The sequence below is a fragment of the Canis aureus genome, chromosome 31, assembly GCF_053574225.1.
Source record: "Canis aureus isolate CA01 chromosome 31, VMU_Caureus_v.1.0, whole genome shotgun sequence".
Taxonomy (NCBI): domain Eukaryota; kingdom Metazoa; phylum Chordata; class Mammalia; order Carnivora; family Canidae; genus Canis; species Canis aureus.
The window spans coordinates 28,644,009-28,660,925 of NC_135641.1; the positions used below are offsets into that span (position 1 = coordinate 28,644,009).

At 34.6% G+C, this 16,917-nt stretch overlaps 1 protein-coding gene across 3 annotated transcripts in view; it reads right to left on the reverse strand.

The window, feature by feature from the left end:
* The window catches only part of FGF12 (fibroblast growth factor 12), a 550,076-nt gene that overhangs the window by 193,448 nt on the left and 339,711 nt on the right, over window positions 1–16,917 (reverse strand). For all 3 annotated transcript variants that reach the window (XM_077880098.1, XM_077880097.1, XM_077880096.1), the window contains one exon: window positions 15,972–16,082. In XM_077880098.1, the coding sequence (XP_077736224.1) occupies window positions 15,972–16,082 (111 nt within the window). The remainder of the gene's footprint in view (window positions 1–15,971; window positions 16,083–16,917) is intronic.

The following is a 16,917-nucleotide window of genomic DNA, read 5'->3' on the forward strand; positions in this document are numbered from 1 at the left end:
TCTGAACAGCACAGGTGTCAGTCCAGATCAAAGGGTAGAAACATCCTCCAAGATATCTTTTATGTTTCAAAGGTTTTAAATTTGCATCTTCCACAAATCTTCCATCAAACAGTACATTGCCAAAACTGGTACTATGGCCTCTCAGTTTTATTCATTAATTCATCACACACATTCCAGGCACTGTGCTAGGCACTTATAATACATTGATGTAAAAGACAGACTTACTACCTGTAATCATAGTGGTGAAAGTCTATAAAACAGAAAAAAAAAAAAACCAACAACTTCCCATGTGAATTCTGCAACCATCATTTCAGAGGAGGGCACTGAATCTCATAGATGTGCTTTTCCTGGGGTGTTGAAGTCAGCCAAGAAAGGAGTAGGATGTGAACCTAGACTCTGGTGGTTGTAAAGCTACAAAATATTGTTGCTCTTAAGAAATAAAAGAGAATTTCTAGTAACCACAATAAGTATTTATAAAGAAAGTGAGAAAAAAATGGAACTATAATAAATAAAATTGGAAGCTTTAAAAGAAATTTGTCAGCCAAGCAGAAATTCCCCATTTAGAAAGCACAAAACCTTCAGTTCCTCTTAGTTAAAATTACACAAAGACAACAAAACTTACTTGCTTGAGATGTTTCAGATATACACAACCAAAGCTTCGCACTTCATTATCATTAATTATCAAAACAAGAAAGCACTTTTGAAAATTCAGGCATACAATACTGATAAGCAATTATATTTAAATAGTGGAAAGTCAGTGAAAAACCCACAAGAAAACATTCACCATTCCACTCAAGTTATACTGACATTGACACTCAAATGTTCTACTTACTGCTCATGACTGAGGTTATGTGTGTGTGTATGCCTTATAATCTCTATATGGTATAATATGTAAATATAAATTATATTTCTGCTTCATTCCAAAAATATTAAGTGGATCTATAGAAATAAATGTGGTAAGTTTTTTATTTATTATTATTATTATTATTATTATTATTATTATTATTATTGGAGAGTGGGAAAAAGAACTTGAAAAATAAGAGGTTCAGTATTCTCTACCTTAAAATCTCCTTCAGCTCATTTCTCCTATTGTACCTATGTACAACATTTTTCCAAAGTACATTTATTTCACCTATCACTCATTTGCAACTGCTTAGTAACATTCATTGGTTTTCCAAATCCTAAAATACAAAGTGCAAACTTCCCTTGGCATCAGGTAAGCACCCTAATCTATGATCCTGTGATACCACAACATAATTTCTTTGCTAAACCTATTAGTCAGTTAATTTGTCCTCAACATGGAAGGAGCTTTCTCCACTTAGTAATTCTGTGCCTCTTTGTCTGAAATGCAGTTCTCCTGATCTTAGCTTACACATTTTGTTCCTATTCTTCAAGGCTCAGTTTAAAGTCTACGTTGTCTGAGGACCATGGCTTTTGGGGATCTCTTCCATCTCTGAAATCTAGTGATTTTTTTTCAAATGACTTGGCAGTATCAGTGCTTTCTGGCATTATTAAGTTTTGCCTTACATAAAGGTTCAACCTTTGTCTACTATTCTAGGAGCAGCTAGAAAGCCGGAGTTGTATGGGAATCATCTTTGTGGCCTAGTAACTAGAACACACTTCTCCCTTAATATGTTGGTGTTCATAAAGATGAAGCATGCATATGACAGGCATATGTGAAACTCCCATCACTTTGTCATAGCTGCCCAAAAACTATGTCTTCAGAAGACATGTGACGCTAGGCCACAATGACTGTTGTAAAATTTTAGTGATATCCAAACAAAACAAACCAAAAACAAAAGAAAAACAATTTAGTGATGTCTGCCATGGACCCCGAAGGGGCCATTTACCTGTCATCTCCAGCTTTTTTTTTACAATATAATACTAAGGAATATTCCATAAAAGTATAGCAATGATATTATTATTTAAAATAATATCTGATTGTATAACTCTGCCTCAAAGTTTTTTGCTTCATACTACAACCTTCTGGGAGTTTTGTTTATTTGTTTTTAAATTCTGATATCCTGGCCACACCCATACCCACTAAATAAAAATCTTCAAGATTGAATCCAGGCATCAATATATTTTTTTTAACTCCTCATATGATTCCAATGTTCAGCTTGCTAAAAAGCAATTTCATATTCAATATGTCTGAGGTAGTTCTAACCAGCTCCCAGATGATGCTGTTCCTTATCAAACCTTACCAGTCAGTAGACCAAAGCTTGTTGTGGCTAGTATTGGCATCTCCCATGGTTTACAGAAAAGGCAAAATCTTTGGCCCCATCCAAGACCTACAGAATCAAAATTTGCATTTTCACAAGATTCCCAAATGATTACCATACACTTAAGATTCAAGAAGCACTGTTCTAAAACAGTGGTTCTGAAAGTGTGGTCCTGTGAACTTGTTAGAAATTCAAACATGGTGCACCTGGGTGGCTCAGCGGTTGAGCATCTGCCTTCAGCTCAGGTCATGATCTTGGGGTCCTGGGATCGAGTCCTACATCAGACTCCTCATAGGGAGCCTGCTTCTCCCTCTGCCTGTGTCTCTGCCTCTCTCTCTGTGTCTCTCATGAATAAATAAAATCTTAAAAAAAAAAAAAAGAAATACAAACATTCAGCGCTTCTTCCAGATCCTACTGAATCAGACACTCCGGGAGTAAGGGCCCAAACTCAGTAGTTTCACAAGCCCTCCAGGTGATTCTGATGCTCACTACAGTATAAGAAGCAATGTTCCAGAAGAAGTCACTGTTCTTATACTTGACTACACTTCAGAACCAACTGTGTTATTTTAAAATATTGATGCCTTGATTCCATTCTCAGAGATTCTGATTTTATTGACCTGGGCATAAGATTTTTTTTTTTTAAGTCACCCTGGTGATTCTAATGTTCAAAAATTTCGGAGCCAGTGTTCCAGAGGACTTTGACATCAGGGGGAAGTAGACTGTCTTCCCTTGCATCTTGATAAGGCTTTCCCAGCTTAGATCACCAGCAGGCTCAAAGGACTAAGAGACCACGTGTAACTGTATTCATTCCTACCCACTCCGAGGGAAATTCCAAGTGCAGTGGGGTTGAATCCTATCCAGATTCAACTTCAGTCAAATTCCCTTAAAAACGAGAAGGCTGAGTCTAGGGCTCAGCAGAGTGTTGAAACTGTATATAGGCACCAAGAAAACCAATTATACAATTCTTCATGGCTCTGCTCAGCCTTACACTCTCCCAGAAATTACTCTTGTTCACACTTCAGGCAGCAGAGATTTCTCCTCTTCGGACTTTCCAACACACTCTCTTCCACGAGGGCAAGTTTGATATTATATACTTTAAGTCTTCACATATAATTCCCATTTTGTAGATAAGAAACTAAGGTTTCAAAGTGCTAAGCAAATTGACCAGGTGTATACAGCTGGTAAATGGAGAAATGCGTGTTAATTTCCATAAACACAGAGATGTCTTTGTCTCTGAAATTGTATGAGATACACCACCACATTGCTTCCTCAAGGATCATAACTGATCCTACTACATACTGAAGTAAGAGTAAAATGATGTCTTTTGCCAATACCAAAGTAAGAGGAAGCAAAGAGAAGCTCTCTTTAGGGTATTTTTAAAAATTCAATTAGAATACGACAGAGTGGGCTTAGTAATGCTGAACAGACATATTTTGACATGGGAATGTGCTCCACACTCTGTCTCAGTGTCAGGAAAAGCAGATGTACTAAGTGCAACCTCACTAGATCTTGGCGGGATGCCTGTTCAGTACCACTCTATCTAGGCTACTGAATAATACATGGAAATATATACACACACACAAACACACACATCCTACACACCTCAAACTTCCCAAGTCAGATACATGAAACTGGCCACGGGATTAAGAATGTTAAAATTATTATATAATGGTTTACTATTTCTAAAAAAAATTATTACTAAAAAATACTTTAATTTACAATGTAAATACATCAAACATATTGAAGAAAAATCCTCTCAAGTTCAGTGTTTATACCATCCTAAAGTAAACCACCATAATATTTTATAAGTAAATTGTACTTCCTTTTTAATACTTTAAAAAAGTGTTGTGAGAAAATGTAGTGGTATGATTTAAGGGAACGTTTATTATTAACCAGGAAAGAGAAATATTAACCAGGAAAGAGAAATTCAGTGTAGAGTGGGTAAAACCATTAATTCTGGAACTAAACTCGCTGTGTTCAAATTAGATGGGTCTAGCATCTAATATCTCATGTGACCATGAGCTAATTATTTAAACTTCCTCTGCCTCAGTTTACTCATCTTCAAAGTGGACATGACTAAAGTACCTGTTTTATATAATTGTTATAATACTTAAATGAATGAAATTTATAAAATTACTCAGTGAACATTCACTATTATTCTCTGATATACCCCAAACTCATATTAAAAAATAATACTTGGCACATAGGTGACCATTTTATTTTTCCAAATCCCTCAGGGAAAATATATAATTCTTCTTTTACAGTTCAGTGTAGTATGTCCTGGAAAATGTCCATCCACATGAGAATGAAGTTATGATTTATTCCTTAATAAACTGGTAGGTATAACCTGATACCTAATCAAACCAGAAACATATGAGAAATCCCACTGCCATTAATTACTATCTCTATTAAGTTTAAGAATGTAAGCAAATCTGAAAAATCTCTGAAGCAATAATTTGTATTGAGGACTGAACACCAGATGTAGATATAATGGAACTGAATTTTCCTTACTCTATCTTGAACAAATCAATCTCACATCTCAGAACCTCAGGAGCAGGTAATTTCAGGGAGATTTTAATCATCTCTAGTTTATCACAACTATAATACCTTATTCTACTACTTCAAGGAAATTACCCCCCCCCCCTTCTTCTTACTTTTTAAGCACCTGAGTATATGGTTTCTGTTCCCTACAAAATAAGCTTAAGTTTAGCTTCTGGTCCTAGTTGAATAATAAAAACAATGGCTCCTTCTCTCATGGGTAAATGTATCATTTACATACTTTCAGAAAATGATGCCTCTGTAATTATCACCATGAATATATATTCACATAATGCTTTGAAGATATATTTAAAACTATGCAAGAGTGTTTACTTTTTCTTTTACTATTATTGCTCTAGAGTTCACTTTTCCAGACTAAGCATACTCAATTTTCTTCTTATTTTCATAATGGAAAATGACTTCCTTATCCATCCTTTGAAGTCTCTTAAATTGTCTGTCATTCTCAAAACAAAATGCCAACGTGATTCAATTTGCATTAATCCTTCAAGCTGGGTGTTGTTCAACGAAGTCATATTCATATTTGATGGGGTTGTTCTGAGAATTCACTTGCATTCATTTATTCAACGAATGCTGACAACCTAATATGTGCCACGCACGATTCTGGATGCTGAAGATACAGCAGTCCAAAATGCAGACAAAGCTCCCTGTCTCTGTGGAGTTTTTATTCTAATTAAGCTTTTCAATTTAAATGGTAGTGTGATTATACTATTATTACTATAAATTAACCTATCCATATCCATTATTAAGCCATTACTCATTATTAAGGCCTTATTACATGCCAACACAGAGATAAATCAGATGCAGTCAATGACCTCAGGCACTTATAACCTAAAGGAAGTAAGTTACATACATAATAAATACATACAGATGAAACTGTATAAATTTCTTAAGAGATGTAGAGCGTATGCGGAAGAAAAAGCAGGACTTCTAGTTAAAGAAATCAGAAAAAGTTTTCAGAGACAAGAAGCAGTTGATCTTATTTTTAGAGGATGTTATAATTAGTGAAAAAAATAACATAAGCAAGTATGAATGACGAAGTACTGTAGCATATATGGGGAATGGGAATTTTAGTGGAGAAGCAACATAAGATAAATAAGTATATAAGACAGTGGCAAGTGTTCTCAAGGAAGAAGAAAATCAAGTTGCCAAGGGAGAATGAAGTATTGAAGACAGGATTTGAAAAAGTATAGATTAACCAGAAAAGGCTTTCATGTGAAAAGGCTTGACTTTTGAGTAAAGGAATAAAGATGAGGAGCAAAGGGGCTATTTAGATATTTGGAGGAAGAAAATGCTATGAAAACATTGAATGCTGGTACCAAGGGCTTCTGGAAAGAGCATGGTTGCTGTGTTTGAGGAACAGCAAGAAGACTAGTCAAAAGAAAGGAAAGCAAGCAGTCAAGAGGTATGACCGAGATTGGTCATAAAGTAAATTTGGCTTTTACCCTTAATGATGTGTAGTGAAAGAGACTGAACAGAGAAGACCCATGGTCACTGGGTCACTCTAGCTGTTGTGTGGAAAACAGACTGAAGAGGGAAAGCAGTAAGTGACAGGATCAGTCAGAAGTCTATCATAAAAGTCGAAAGATGAGAGCAACTTGGTCTACATTGTGGTAAACAGGGGTATTGCAAAGTGGTCAGATTCTGTTATATTTTGAAGGCAGAGTGAATTTACTATAGTTTTCAAATTCATTGCACAAATTATTATACTATCCACTCTTAAAATTTTGCCTTTTTAATGATGTGTTTAAAGGGAAAATTTTAAGTTTTTTAAACATAAAACCAAAAATCATTTCCAATTTACAGGCTTTCAAAGTTTAGATCTTTTAGGGATATGGGAGTTACTCTTTTCCAAACACCTCATTTTACAGAGTACAGAAGCTTAAACAAGAACATGCAGCTAAATGAGGACAGGACCTGGACTGCAAACCAGGTTATCTGACTCACAGTCCCAGTCCAAGCCACTTTGACTTACAATTAGTGATATATAAGTGGTTTATACTCTTCCATTGAAGCTGTATTGAAGTCATTCTGATTTCACAGCATTGAGTAAGAGGTATCCTAAACTCAAAACTCTTCAAGGCTTAGGTAGGTAGGAGGAAAATGTAAGGGAAAGCAGGTACATCCATTGTTTGAATACATTCATTTTTTTCCTTTTCCCCTGTGAGGTGTGCCAGCTAAATGAAACATATCTGCCATGAGATCTTGGAAAATGTCCATTGCTGTGCTCCAGAGAAGGGCAAATAAGGACATCACACTCAGAGGGGAAACACAAATGCAGATAAGGAACTGCAATTTAATGTGACTTGTGCTGCTATAAATGTACACACAAGGTTCAAACACAGTCAGGTGAAGTGAGTTAGTGGGGGGTGCTGTGTAAAGGTGGCAACTGTTTGTGGAAAGCTGGAGAAGGCTTCACATAAAGGAGATAAGAGTTCTAAAGGGTTCTAAAGGATAAGAGTGGTTTACCAGAGAAGCCACTGAATAAGATTGGTAATTCCAAGCAAATGTATTAGCATGTGTAAAATGTCCAAGACATAGGCTTACTTATATCATTCGTATAATTCCCTCAAACCTATGTTTGATCATACATCTGTTTAGAATTGAGCTTTCTCTCCATGTATAAATCAAATATAACATTCCACTGTGTGTACACACACACACACGAGTGCACGTGTGTGCGCGCACACACACACACACACACACATGCTAAATCTTCTTTATCCATTCATCCATTGTACATTAAATATACTGGAATTAAAATAAAGATTTTTAAATGAGGCTTCTAGAAAGCTTAAAAAAATGTAACCAACTCCACACATGTTTGAGATACTACAAAGTCTGAATTTCATCATGCTTTCCCTATTACATTAGGAATCAGGTACCAGAAGAGCTAGGTGTAGCAGTTCCAAGACAGAGATTGCCTTAATCAGCAAATGTGAATCCAAATCCTGGGGGCAGAGGAGAGCTACCAGTCATTGCTACTGCAGTGCATCAGAATCACCTAGAGGGCTTGTCAAAACAGAGATTGCTGAGCCACAGCCCAGAGTTCTAATTCAGTATGTCTAGTGTGAGGCTCAAGAATGTATCCAGATGATGCTGATGCTGGTCTAGGGAGTACACACTGTCTAAACCACTGACTTAGAGTACTCTTCAGTACCTCCTAGCTCAGCACTTCCACACTTTCAGGTAACATTAGCTGCCACAATTAGGGATTATACTTATCGAAATGGCTGCTGTCTGTGAACTCCTTGCAAACAAGTACTCTCTCATCCATGCAGATGAAGATGATGATGATAATGATAATAGCAACAACTGACATTTATTGGGAACTACTGTGTTTTAGGCACGATTTTAAGTACTTTTCATGAATCAACCCATTTCATCTGCACAAAAATCCTATGATGTAAGTTCTATCATCATTCCCACTAAACAAATGAGGGAATTATGATGTGAAGAGGTTAGAAAACTAACCCAAAGGTACAGAATTTTAAGTCAGATAGCCCAGATGAAAATTCTGATTCTATCATTTACATGCATGACTCTCCAGATCTTTAGACACACCTTGAAGATACCACATAGGGATTTGTAAATTGAAGAGGATTTCCTGCTGGTAACATACCTTTCAGAACAAATGGTATTTAGGGAAATGGAAGCTGCCAGTCAGTTTTTCTGAGCACACATTCCCTTCCATATGAGAATGGAAAGGCTTCTAAAATCTCTGTTTGTCTCATTTTGTATAATCAGAGATTGTGTAAATCTGAGAAATGTTATGATTTGCTCAAGGTCAACATACTGGTCACCTTTCAGAGCCACAAAGAGATTAAAGATAATCTCAGCCATCAGCTTTTTCTAGGAATACACTTGGTTAAGTAGCTCCCATAAGATTCTTAACCACTATGCATACTGCCTATAAAAATGCCCATAAACAGTCACGAAGCAACAAGGAAGAAGGATAATTTCAAACAGTTCATGTTTTCCTTCACTGACTAGAGGGACACATGAGGACAGAAGACTTAGGATCAAAAAGAAATACAAGACTAATAAGAAGGAAAGAGGCCAAGGTTACAAAAAGTTTAGAAAGTCATTCCCTTATTATTTAATGCGAGTGGGTAAACTATTCAAGGAAATAATTTGTTCTTGTTCATGCTTTCCACAAATATTATCTGGAGGCATACTCTTTAAAACTAAAACACAGTCAACAAAAACAAATTTCTAACAAATGTTCATCACTCTTCTTCTAGCTATTAAAATCAAAAGGTATTTTTCTTTATTAAAAAATCAAGTGAAGTAACTACATTCATAAGCTGAGGATAAATATTAATTTTGATATAGAAAAAATATGCCACTGTAAGAGTAACATTATATGTACTTTGCTTAAGATTATGTAAATAATCTTGTTTAAAGAAAATCAGCAGGATAACACATACATTTCTTTTTCTTTTCATCCAGCTTATAGGTGTGATTTCACACATACAAATTGATGACATATTCTTAAAGGATAGATGATAGTAGAAGAAAATAATATCCCTATCATTGGATATAATATAGCCCTTACATTCCCATGCGAACTATAATGTATATGCTTGAGTAGATGTAAAAGATGAACTCCTTGTCCAGGAAGGTTCCTGGTCAGGGAGTAACCTCTTTATAATTCTTCCCAGCATCCCTATGTCCTTGATAATTTTTCCTAACTAACCATGTGGATCAGGTTTTTGTTGATAGTTTAGCAATACAGAGCTTCTGTTGGCTTTGGCTGTGTCTATATACTTGTGGCTGGTGGTATCAAAACATCATATGTTTGGTATTGTATAGAAAACATAATTGGATGACTACATTTTTAAGTTTCCAGTTGAATTTATGAAACTCAGAATACATTGTGTGTGTACTTGCAATCGGTAGTTAGGAATATAAAATATTAGAGGTCTAAATCAAAAGATCTCAAGAAACAGATTCCATATTAATTAAATATTAAGCACAAAAGTCAAACTAATTTATTATGACAAAGCATGGAAGATTGTCTAAAACATAATCTTGTAATGAATAAAACCTTTTTAAATGACAAAGAAAAGCTGAGGGCGTAAAAGTATATTCATAATAAAATAAAATAAATAAAGCATGGCCAAAAAAATTCAGAGACAAGAAACAAAATGAGTAAAAATCTACAACACATATAATAAAGAGCTAATTTTTAAAAATATAAATAGATTTCCTACAAATTAAAAGACATTTCATAGAAACAGAAATAAATAGACATTTTATAGAAAAAGAAGTGAAGATGGCTCTTAAAATACATGAACAAGTGCTCAACCGATGTCATAATAAGACAAATAATACTTATGTCTCTAGGTAACAAAGAACCAGAAGTTTGATAACACACTGTGCTGACTAGAACATAAGGAAATAGACAACCTCAATGTAAATTTATATGACAGAGAGCAGAGAGATATCTTTCAAAATTAAAAAAGCATATACCCTTAACCAGAATTCTACTTCTAAGTATCTGTCCCATAAGTACACTTGTACACATGCAAATTACTTATGAACCAGGATATTCTTTATAGTGTTGTTCGCATTAGAAAATATAAGAAAGAACTGAAATAGCCTTCAACAGAGAATTAGGTTAAATAAATTATTCCGTGTAAATATGTACTAATATGGAAAAATCTCATAGATACAACAATATAAGTTTAAAAAGGTACTGAACAAGTGTTAGATAACGGAGAGAGAGATGATATAGATACACTGCATGGTATATGTTGATAAATGCACAGACTACATCCAGAAGAACACCAAGAAATGTGGCCAGGGGGCAGAGAGGAGAACAAAAAATTGCTTTTGACTATGTCAGTGTCTCCCAGGGAAAGAAACATACCTATAATTGAACAAAGTTGGGTTTAATGACTCATGGCAAGGTGGAAAAATACACTCGATGACAGAGCTGGGATCTCAGTAGAAGGGGTTAGAGCATTTGGTCTTGAGTTAGAGAATTTTAGGTAGGGCTCAAAGAAATGTAGATTTACCTTCAATTGGATGCTCTAAAGAAGTGACTGTCATTCTATGATTGCATATGTTAATAAATATTATCTATAAGACAAGAAGAACAAAGTTAAAGCAGTGTTTGGTGAATTAATAAGCAGCCACTCATATAAGCCAGGATAGAGAAATATTTGATCATTTTGTAATTTGGACAACATTCTTCTTTTTGTCTATGTTCAGACATGATTAAGTGGTCTTGTTTTTGTCATGATCCACCACAATCACAGTGGCCTTGTCTGATTTGGTGTTCTGTGAAATTGTGTATATTCAACAGAAGTACACCAAGGCCTGCTGGAGTGCCATGCCAGTTCCTGGCTGGCAGGGATTGTTTTGCTCTTTCTCAACTGTATACCTTTTGCACATTTGTGGTTTTGTATTATATACTTATCTTACCTATTCAAAATAATTGTTGAAGGAATCTCAGGACTTGGACTCCCAGGGAAGATGGCAGAGTAGGAGGACCGGGGCTCACCTCATCCCATGGATACAACTAGTTAACACTCCCTTTAGTGTAAGTAACCCAGAAAACAACCCAAAAACTGGCACAATTAAATGTGCACCAATAGATGAATGGATAAAGAAGATGTGGTACATACATACAATGGGATATTATTCAGTCACAAAAAAAAAAGAATGAAATCTTGCCATTTACAACAACATGGATGAAGCTAGAAAGTATAATGCTTCAAAATAAGTTAGTCAGAGAAAGGCAAATAGCATGTGATTTCATTCATATGTGGAATTTAAGAAATAAAATAACAAATGGAAAAAGAGAGAGAGATAGACAAACCAAGAAATTGACTCAACTATAGAGAACAAACTGATAGTTATGGGGTGGTGGGGTAGGTGATATAGGTGATGAGGATTAAAGAGCACACTTATCATGATGAGCACTGAATAATGTATAGAATTGTTGACTCACTATATTGTACACTGAAACTAATATAACCCTGGATATTAATTAAATGGGAATTAAAATTAAAAATCTTGATTAAAAATTTAAAAAAAATAATCTCAGGACTGAAGGAGACTTTAAAAGTCACTGAGCTCTGAAACTACCCCAACCACCTTCTTCTCCCTTCCCACACCAACAGGGTTTTCTTGTAAAACTCCCTACAAAGGCCGGTACAGCATCTGCTTGAATATCTCCAGTTTCACCATTGTACTAATTTATCAGGCAGTTCATTTCATGTTCAAATCATTGTTCATATATTTTATTCAGAGGGAAAGAGAACAATGCATTCGGTTATAAAATCTTAATTGTTTCCACCCCAGCATGTTTGACCTCTTCAAATGCATCTTCTCCTATGGCAACTAGTAGAGCAGAATAATTACCTTTCTAATTTTATGTAAAATATTCCTATTAATACTCTCCAAACTGCAATTGTCTTTTTTGTGCCAGTGTTCCAACACAGTTTTGTATCTTTTGTTATCATTACATTTGCAGAGATTCTTATCTGTTGCTGCTGACAAACCCATTTGTTTTTGTACTCAATTACATGTAATTAGTCTTTTCTTCATGAACAAAAGAACAGGTGTCTTTATCAATTCAATGCAAGATACCATGGTAAGGTTGGTTGGACCTAATGATGTCTAGTGAACCGAACAGCACAATTCTGACAGATGCTCATAGTAACAAGATTTTTTTTTCAAACAATCAAATGCTTTTACTCCTGCCCACACAAAGTAGAGAAAGAAAAGTCATTTTCACATCTTAGAGGTTTATAATTTCCTATTAAAAAAAATGAGTAGAATTCAAATCCTTCTGATATTTTTACCCTTTATCCCCACTAAGAAAAAGTATAAATAAAAATTGCTTGCATTGGAAAATGTTCAATGAAAATATGTGGTGAGGGGGGAATCAGAAGAAAGTACATTAATTGAAAAACTGGTAAAATCTGAATTAAGTCTACAGCTCAGTCAATAGTACTATACCATTGTTAATTTCCTGGCAATGATAATTTTACTGTTGTACATAAAATGATATCATGAGAGAAACTAGATGGAAAGTATATAGAAATATCCTGTATTACTTTGTAAATTTTCTAAAATTATTTCAGAAGAAAAAGTTAAAATAATATTTGGGTGGGTAGAGTATTTAGCAATGACTCAGAGAAACTTTTTACAAATGCACAGGAGGATATTCATTTACTTATTCCATTCATTCCATTTATTCCATTGTTGAGTACTTACTATGTACTAGGGATCATTCTAAAGATACACTAAAGAGCAAAACAAAATTTCTCCCCTCATGGAACTTACATTCTCCTGGGAGGAAGGGGAGGATCAAAAACAAACAAGTAACAACTCTGTGTGTGTGTGTGTGTGTGTGTGTGTGTGTGTGTGTGTAGTGCTTAAAAGAGCTATGAATACAAGAAAAGTGGGGGATATCAGAAGAGAGAGTATCAACGTTAAGATGTATCATTTTATAAAGGATGGTTAGGGAAGGTCTTTTCAACATCTATAAGAAATATAGTTGTGTTGCCTTAAAATAGAGATGATAATTATCCACCAAAAAGAGAATGGGTAAATATATTTGGGTATTTTCATGCAAAGAGATAGTTTACAGAAATGAAAATGAATGATAGAAAGCAATCATACGACCACATATGCACATCAAAACCATAATATTATGGAGGAAAAGTACACAGAAGTTATATACAGAAATGCTCTCATTTGTAAAAAGTTTAAAAACATGCAAAATGGTATTACAAATGGTTTAAGTATACATATATGAAAAATGTATTTTTAAAACTGCATGGAAATAAACAATGCTAAATTCAGGATAGCTGTTATGTGTGATAGTGGAACTCCATCTGGGAAAGCACACAGTGGGAAATATACTGATATTTTTTAACTAAATTTTAAGCCAGGGGTTGAGCATCCAGATAGATTTATCCTAGTTGTATGTTTGTATATCTAAACTACTTTTAAAACCAATATATCAAAAAGTGTGTGCAGTTGTTTATCTTTTAAAAATAAGATATTTTAGGGTGGCTCAGCAGTTGAGTGTCACACCTTTGTCTCAGGTCATAATCCCAGGGTTCTGGGATCGAGTCCCACATAGGGCTCCCTGCAGGAAGCCTACTTCTTCCTCTGCCTATGTCTCTGCCTTTCTCTCTTTGTCTCTTGAATAAATAAAATATTTTTAAAAAATAATAATTTAAAAAATAAAAATAAGATACTTTGAATGTATGAATTCAGTTTCTAAAAGTATTTGACAAAATGCACCACCCTCAATATGTGTGTTATGCATAATGCCATTATGCCTATATATGCATAGGCATATATATTCGTACATATACACGTGTATAAGTGTATGTGTATATACATGTAGCAGGTATGAATTTACGCCAGACATTGATCTAGCATCTGCAGAGAGAGTATTTTTCAGTTATCTTTCTATGTAATGGTGAATGAAGGATTTTTGTCCATTGAACCCACTTTTGCCCCTGCCCTTTGAGCACAAACCCATGATAAATGTCATACATCTGGCAACATAGCTGTCTGGGTTATGGCTGCATCATGTGGAACTGAATATGACTATTCCACTTATTTCACCTTTTTAAAATGTTGGATGGATGGTGCTGACAGAAGACATTAATATTATTATCGCCACCCAAGTATGTCACCCAAGTACGCATACATTGTTGAATACTACATATGAGACTAATGATGTACTATATGTTGGCTAATTGAATTCTAAAAAAATATATATTGTTATCTCCAGCCACCTCATTTTATAGAAAAAGAAACTGAGATCAAAGGATACCTCCGGACAGTGCAGGTGACACAACTAAGCAATCTCCCTGATTCTTTCCATCAATACTTGCAGCCTCACTAAATCTACATGCAGGTACAAACGGCAATGGCAATACTTGAAAATCTTACATGGAAATTAAGACATGCTCATTCTTCTGTAATCTGTTGTAAATATGAATCATTTAAAGAATGCATTCAAAAGAAGAAAGAAAAAGAAAGAAAGAAAGAAAGAAAGAAAGAAAGAAAGAAAGAAAGAAAGAAAGAAAGAAAGAATTTTTTTTAAGAGAATGCATTCTTATAAACACAAAACAACAATGCAAACCACAATAGGCTAATCAGCTATGTGGGAAATAGCTGCAAATTTTCATAATAAGATCTTTTCTGTATTGTAATTCATATTTTGTGAAGTGTAATATTAAGTAAACAAAGAATGACTTAAAAGGGGTAGACAAGCAAATTTTCACACTTTAAGAATTGCAGATCTTCCCTCGAATCTTTCATTTTAATCTAACTTCTATTTCACCTAAAATATAAGGCTTCTTAGATTATCTCATGCAGTTTAGTAGATTGTCACACCGACCTCAAAATCATATCCAGTCAGAAGACAACTCAGTGGGACATATATGTACCCTCAGGAAGGTAGTGGCTCTGAAACTTGTATTCAAAATTCTTCTGAACTGCAAATATACTTTGTTACATCTTGATTTGAGTTTAGTTAGTTATTAAACTTGTTACCTCCATACTTAAATTAGTTAAAAACTAATTCCAGGGACATTATTAATAAACTTTGAATATTTGGCATTTTGTTTAAAAAACAAATAAAATTTCAGGTCTACTAGTCTTTATTATCCTGTTATTACCAAAATATCATCATACTATTTTTCTTTCTAAATCAATATAAAATAAAAAATATATTTTTTTATTTTAAAATCAATAATTTTGTCCTCAATCAAAATGAAATCACATGTAATATACATATGTATGTATTCAATGTTTACCTTAAGAAGTAATTTTGATGTGCCAGAAACAATGTTCTGAAAATTATTATAACATGTTTCTCATTTGGTTCTAGGATTAAAACAACATCTTGCGCTGGAAAGTCTGCCTTGTTCCTGTGAATACATATTGACTACAAACCCTGGGATGGGAGGATTTTTTTATCCATTGACTATTTGAAACTCCTTCAAGCCTCCTACCTTCTCATTTAGTAGGTTACCTTCCCCAATTGCCTCTTTAACTATAGGGAATTTTAGCAAAAAGGATAAAAGACAAGACATAAGCTTACTAGCAGTTAAATAGTTCAAAAGGCAGCCTGCCCATGTCTTAAGTCTTAAGATACATTGGGCCATACATTTGATCATAATGGTATTTCAGGAAGCTAATGTTCCTTACTGTAGTCACTATTTTCGTCCTTGGTCCCGTCAATGGTACCATCTGGGTGCATCTGCAGGAAATATCCCTGCTGGCTGAATAACCTTGTCACAATTCCCTTCAGCTGGGGTTCTGCAAAACAAAATGAAATGATTATTCAAATTCTTATTTTGTTTATAAAAAAACACATGCAAATTGTCCAAAAATTCTCTAAATAAACTCACAAATGCCAATGGCTTAAATATCGAAATAAATGTTTGGAAAGGGGATATTTCAATAACATATCTTTATTCTTCTTTTTTCCTTCCAGAGGCAGAGTCATAATACTATGCAGCAATAAACCAAATATAACTAGATAAAACTAATTATCATCAGGAAAATACAGAGGCATTCTTAAAAAGTAAATTATTTCCATCCCTCATGCGTCTAGTGTCTGACTGCAAGATGCCGCCAAGTTTATGGTCCCATTCCAGAATCACTATTTAGACCAAACTGCCACTATAATTCCTAAGCTTCCAGCAGTCAAAATCAGGTCCTGAAAGACTTGTATTTCTGCTCATTGCTAACTATTCATTATAAACTCCTGGGTTTCAAAATTCTGCTCCACTTCAGCTAGAAAGAAAGGAATGGCTTGTATGAGAACCACAGGAAAAAGCAAAACCCCCACGGCCATGAGATGTGACTAAAAAGTATATGAAAACAGATTTCACTTTCAATAAATACCTCACCAGAGAGGAGCCCCAGCACTACAAAAGTCATTTTTCCAGTACAAAAATAAAGAAAGAAAGAAATTCATGCATATTTCTCTAAGTATTTCAAACTAGGAGTGGTCCTTACCTTTTAAAAACTCTCTTCACACTAACACCACCAAACCGAACTTTGTATACCACATTTGGATTTTTATACATCAGCTAACATAAATATTTAAAGCTTTGTGGTGCTGGCTGCCAGCAACAATTCAGTTTCT